Source organism: Anarhichas minor, unplaced genomic scaffold, assembly GCF_050575085.1.
Source record: "Anarhichas minor isolate MPS153535 unplaced genomic scaffold, ASM5057508v1 ptg000023l, whole genome shotgun sequence".
Lineage (NCBI taxonomy): Eukaryota > Metazoa > Chordata > Actinopteri > Perciformes > Anarhichadidae > Anarhichas > Anarhichas minor.
The window spans coordinates 3,864,002-3,869,915 of NW_027466469.1; the positions used below are offsets into that span (position 1 = coordinate 3,864,002).

At 41.2% G+C, this 5,914-nt stretch overlaps 1 protein-coding gene and 1 long non-coding RNA gene across 2 annotated transcripts; one reads left to right on the plus strand and one right to left on the minus strand.

Moving 5' to 3' along the window:
• Positions 1-615: 615 nt before the first annotated feature.
• Positions 616-1,559, minus strand: LOC142955437 (uncharacterized). The gene is made up of 2 exons (XR_012955855.1): positions 978-1,559; positions 616-843 (listed from the first exon to the last, which is right to left on the minus strand). It is a non-coding gene; the product is annotated as an uncharacterized LOC142955437 (long non-coding RNA).
• A 97-nt stretch (positions 1,560-1,656) lies between these two features.
• LOC142955484 (tripartite motif-containing protein 16-like) lies at positions 1,657-4,046 on the plus strand. The gene has a single exon (XM_076097020.1). It carries the CDS (start codon positions 1,718-1,720, stop codon positions 3,392-3,394), a length of 1,677 nt encoding a protein of 558 aa, XP_075953135.1. The 5' UTR covers positions 1,657-1,717; the 3' UTR covers positions 3,395-4,046.
• The last annotated feature ends 1,868 nt before the right edge of the window (positions 4,047-5,914 follow it).

Consider the following 5,914-nt stretch of genomic DNA (forward strand, 5'->3'; position numbering starts at 1 on the left):
TACAGCAAACTAACGGGGCTTTCTTTATGACGTTCAATCAACGTGATGGAGAGGTGAACAGTCACAAACAAACACTTTCTCTTTGTTTTTATGTTCAAATAACACAAATATGTCCATAATAATACTTCAAGGTATCAACATCTGGATGAAAATCATTTAGAAATGTGTTTTTCTATCTTGTTGTAAATGTGTTGTTTTCATTGAGTGAATCTTCTATCAGCCTTAAATATGAACAGTAGCTGTGAAACAATACAGAGAGCTCATGGTTCAGCAGCACAACACGTGGTTTACAGTTTGAAGTGACTGAAGCTCAGAGAGATGGAGTAGTTACAGAGCAGGTAACACTCTCAGCACATGTGCCATGCCATGTTTATGTTTCTGCTTCATGTGCTTCATTCTCCAAAATGTTGGTCTGTTACTCTAATATATATATTTATACTTTTTACTTTCTGATAAATGAGTTGATACAAATTATTTATTGGTTAAAATGCTGATGTTTCTCAATGTAAATAATAAATCATCATGTCTGCACTTAGAAATGTTATTAGTCTTTAATAAACCATCTTGAGTTTCTCAATTTCACATCAGCCATCAATAAAAGCCTGTCAACCAGAATAATATTTAATCATTTATTAATAAGGAATTATGTAACACATTATATGAAGGTCATGTCTATAATGTTTAATAAGCACAATCTTAACACATTATAATGTATAAAGCTTCATAACAAGGCATCCTATAGGATCATCTCATCACATGTATCACCTGCATCAACTGGACACCTGTGAGACCAAATGTGAAGAAACTAGAACGTCTTCAAGATGTTTTTCTGGACCGATCAGTCTAAAAAAAAAAGAAAAGAATGATGATAATAATAAATGAAATGAAATACAATCAATACAAGAATTACAATAAAAAACAAAATAATAATTAATTAATGAAATAATAATCAACCCGGCCTGGCTGATCCTACTGACCTGTTCTGGAGCTCCCTGACGGTGCCCTGGTCGTGGTTTGCTGCCAGTGGTCGGGGCGATACTGCCCCTGACTTTGTTTTTGTTGTTATTTTGTAATTTATGTACTTTCTTATGGTCTTTACTTCTCACACACACACACACACACACACACACACACACACACACACACACACACACACACACACACACACACACACACACACACACACACACACACACACACACACACACACACACACACACACACACACACACACACACACACACACACACACACACACACACACACACACACACTATATGATGTTTGCTGGCTTGTATCTCACTGTTCTTGTCGTCCTCTTGTTGTTATGTTTATTTATTGTCTCTTGTCTTGTAATAAAAAAAGAGAAATGTTTTCTAAAGTGGAGCAGGTTTTAACCGAGGCTCTGCTTGTAAATGAGGAAGCAAAGTTCACATTCACAGCGCTGCTCCTCTTCCTGGAATGAAGCACAGCTTGATAACCCCTCCTTCTTCCTCCTGCTCTCAAACACAGCCGGCTCCACTCTGTCCACGTGTTTCCTTGTTCCCTCCCCTTCAGATCTACAGTTTTAAAGATGGGTGTAACCAACATGGTGGTGAAGCGATAGAGCTGACAGGCTGCATTCACTGAACTAACACATGTTGTTCAGATCAGAAGTCAAAGCAGAGTCACTTCTAGTGAAGCGAAACTCAGACAGTCGTTGTCACTGAGAGGTGAAATGGCGCAGAAAGGAGTTCAGCTGGATCGGGAAGCCTTCTCTTGTTCCATCTGTCTGGATCTACTGAAGGATCCGGTGACTACTTCCTGTGGACACAGCTACTGCATGAACTGTATTAAAAGCTTCTGGGATGAAGAGGATGTGAAGAAACTCCACAGCTGCCCTCAGTGTAGGCAGACCTTCACACCGAGGCCTCTCCTGCTGAAAAACACCATGTTAGCAGTTTTAGTGGAGGAGCTGAAGAAGACTGGACTCCAAGCTGCTCCTGCTGATCACTGCTATGCTGGACCTGAAGATGTGTCCTGTGATGTCTGCACTGGGAGGAAACGGAAAGCCCTCAAGTCCTGTCTCGTCTGTCTGGTCTCTTATTGTGAGGAACACCTCCAGCATCATTATGATGCGGTTCAATTAACAAAACACAAGCTGGTGGACCCCTCCAAGAAGCTCCAGGAGAACATCTGCTCTCGTCACGATGAGGTGATGAAGATGTTCTGCCGTACTGATCAGCAGTGTATCTGTTACCTCTGCTCTGTGGATGAACACAAAGGCCACGACACAGTCTCAGCTGCAGCAGAAAGGACTGAGAGGCAGAGAGAGCTGGAGGTGAGTCGACTAAACATCCAGCAGAGAATCCAGGACAGAGAGAAAGACGTGAAGCTGCTTCAGCAGGAGGTGGAGGCCGTCAATCGCTCTGCCGACGAAGCGGTGAAGGACAGCGAGAAGATCTTCACCGAGCTGATCCGTCTCATGGAGAAAAGAAGCTCCGATGTGAAGCAGCAGGTCAGATCCCAGCAGAAAAGTGAAGTGAGTCGAGTCAAAGAGCTTCAGGAGAAGCTGGAGCAGGAGATCTCTGAGCTGAAGAGGAGAGACGCTGAGCTGAAGCTGCTCTCACACACAGAGGATCACAACCAGTTTCTACACAACTACCCCTCACTGTCACCACTCAGAGAACCTACAGACTCGTCCGGCATCGATATCCGTCCTCTGAGCTACTTTGAGGACGTGACGGCGGCTGTGTCAGAAGTCAGAGATAAACTACAGGACGTTCTGAGAGAGAAGAGGACAAACGTCTCACTGGCAGTGACTGAAGTGGACGTTTTACTGTCTCATTCACAAGCAGAGCCCAAGACCAGAGCTGAGTTCTTAAGATATTCAAGTGAAATCACACTGGATCCAAACACAGCAAACACAAGGCTGTTATTATCTGAGGGGAACAGAAAAGCAACAGCTATGAGAGAACAACAGTCTTATTCTAGTCACCCAGACAGATTCACTACATATCGTCAGGTCCTGAGTAGAGAGAGTCTGACTGGACGTTGTTACTGGGAGGTGGAGAGGAGAGGAAGAGTTTATGTAGCAGTCGCATACAAGAATATCAGCAGAACATGGAGCTCTGATGAATGTGGTTTTGGATACAATGACAAATCTTGGGCGTTACGTTGTGACAAAAACAGTTTTATATTTTTGTACAACAATATCCAAACTCCCGTCTCTGGTCCTCAGTCCTCCAGAGTAGGAGTGTACCTGGATCACAGAGCAGGTATTCTGTCTTTCTACAGCGTCTCTGAAACCATGACTCTCCTCCACAGAGTCCAGACCACATTCACTCAGCCTCTCTATGCTGGACTTTGGTGTTATTATCATGGAGCCACTGCTGAGTTCTGTAAACTAAAATAGACAGAAGTGATTCATGGAACAGCAGATTCATTTCTGTTAAACTCATTTTGTGTCCATTTTTGCTGAGACCTGATTTCTTTCACCTGTCAATCAAACATTGAGGGCGGTACTTTGACATCTTGTCATTATTGTTGTGTACATGTTTGAGTTTCTTTAGGTGGAGCTCCTTCCTGTGTCTGTTAAACCATGGAGGCTATCACTGCTCATGATGATCTTTGTTGACCTGAACTGACATTTCTCTGCAGGAAAATGTAAACTTCTCTGAGGTCTAAATGTTTGTTGAAAATGTGTATTGATGTATTTGTTAGTTGTTGTTTCTCTTCCACTGAATGTGTCTTAAAGAGAGAAATCACCAGAGCTTCTTTTATCCAAGATATTTTGTTCTCACCACTTTCTGTAAAGATATCTTTAATTACATTTACATTTATTTGTTTGAAAGACTAAATGTTGCTGTTGTCTGAATTGATGTGTCATACTGATGGATGTGAACAAATTGAAGGTTTACATGATAAAGAAAGTAATCTTGTTTCAAGAAGAACAAAGACTCTGATCTTGTTGTAAGAACAATCAGTCTATTGAGAAGGAAACTCGTCTGTTTGGAACTCTTTTTTTTAAGATTCAATGATTTTATATTAAAGTCTCTTTCAATTATTTTACAATGTGTAGTTGTCTTTAGCCCGACCGAGCCCAATTTGGGGTTCGAGCGGTACCGTGGTACCGGTACCGAGGTTCCGAATGGACTTTTCATCAAGAAATATCAAAAATGCTCCAGACATATTAAATACCGAATTAACAAAAAAAGTCTGGGCAAAATCATCATACCAGCCATTTTACACAATTATACACAAACTAATTCAATAAACTAGAAGATTTATCACAAAATCACGGATTTTTCTCCAGAAAATCGGCGAACTGTGCACCCGATTTTCATCTTTCATCACAAAGCCGGCAGCGATCATGGCGGATGGATATATGATTTCGCACTAGGGCTCGATACGGCGTCGACCCAACGTGTCCAAATTGACTTCCGTCAAACCATTCAAAAGTTACATGACTAAAGCCAAGAAACCACACACTGCTCTCCAGAAAAACAATTGAAAGTCAGCATACCTTTTGGTGATTTTCGTGCCGAAAAACGCAGGCAATCCATTGAAATCCGATGCAGCAAAAATAGTCCGTCTCCTCCTCTCTGTCTCTGCAGTGAAATGAACCGGCTGGCACCTTCTATGAGGAAATGGCCAGCAGTTTTCTGCTGGACCAATGGATTTTACGCATAGGGGCTGGGCCAAGCATATCTCGATTTTGAGTGGCTAAAAGGCTGTCAATCTTCGAAATAACCCGCGTAGTGCTTCAGTTAACAGGTTCGTTCGACATAAGCCAGGCGTGCGCAGAATCGATCACCGGCGATCGGCACACAATAGGCTCGTTCGAGTTGAACTGCGCCTCGCCTGGAAAGCAGACTGAGAGCAGGCGGACGTAGAAAGGGGCGTTGACAAAAAACTGCGTTCAAGTCGGACCGTTTTCAGCCGCCTGCTTCTTCTTCTTCTTCTTCTTCTTTCTTTTGCTTTTTTTGGCGGTTGGCAAACAGCTTTCGGGTGCATTACCGCCTCCCACTGATCTGGAGTGTGGACTAAGGACTCTAATACGACAACCAAACGAAAAGAAATACATATACATATATACACATACATATACATATGTGTGTAAATGAATAAAGATATGTATATAAATATATATATATATATATATATATATATATATATATATATAGAAAAAATAAATAATAATACATTTCTGTTTTGTTGTTGACTCTAAATATTCCAGAAAAAGTTTCCAACATTTGTCACTAAAGCTTTCCTCTCCAATCTCTCTTAGACCTTTTTTCAAAACTTCTCTCTCTGACTCGTACCTCTGACAGGACAATAAAACATGGTCCACGGTTTCTTCTTCTCCACAAAATGTACACTTTCCATTATTATGCTTTCTAATAACAGAGGGAACTGTTCAGTCAGAGTCTTCAATCAGAGGAGCGACGGTTCAATCCCTGGCTCCGCTAGCAGCATGTCGATGTGTCCTTGAGCAAGACACTTAACCCCAAAATTGCTGGTCTTTAAGTTTGGATGTCTTTTCATATATTTAACTATGTTATTATTATAATTGAGGATATAAGATTGGACATATTTTAGTTCTTGGATGTCATATTTATTTAAACATTTATATAAATAAATATGTGTTTACGTGTATACGGCGTCTAAAACCTTGTTGGGAAAACTGGATGTAATACAAGTGTTAAGAATATGTAGTGGGGTCTTTAAAACAACATCTGTGCCGGCATTGCAGGTAGAAATGGGGAAATGCCGTTGGAATTGAGAAGAATACAGATCATGATGACATATTGGGTCAGTTTACAAGGACATAACAACCATCCAACAATAAGTGCAATTGAGCCATGCTGGGAACATGACAACAGGCCAACAAAGAGCTTTGGTTGGGTTGTTCAGAAGAAGGCTAGTGAATTAG

Coding starts and splice junctions, on each gene's coding strand:
- LOC142955484 (XM_076097020.1), top strand. CDS start 1,718: ATGGCGCAGAAAGGAGTTCAGCTGGATCGGGAAGCCTTCTCTTGTTCC.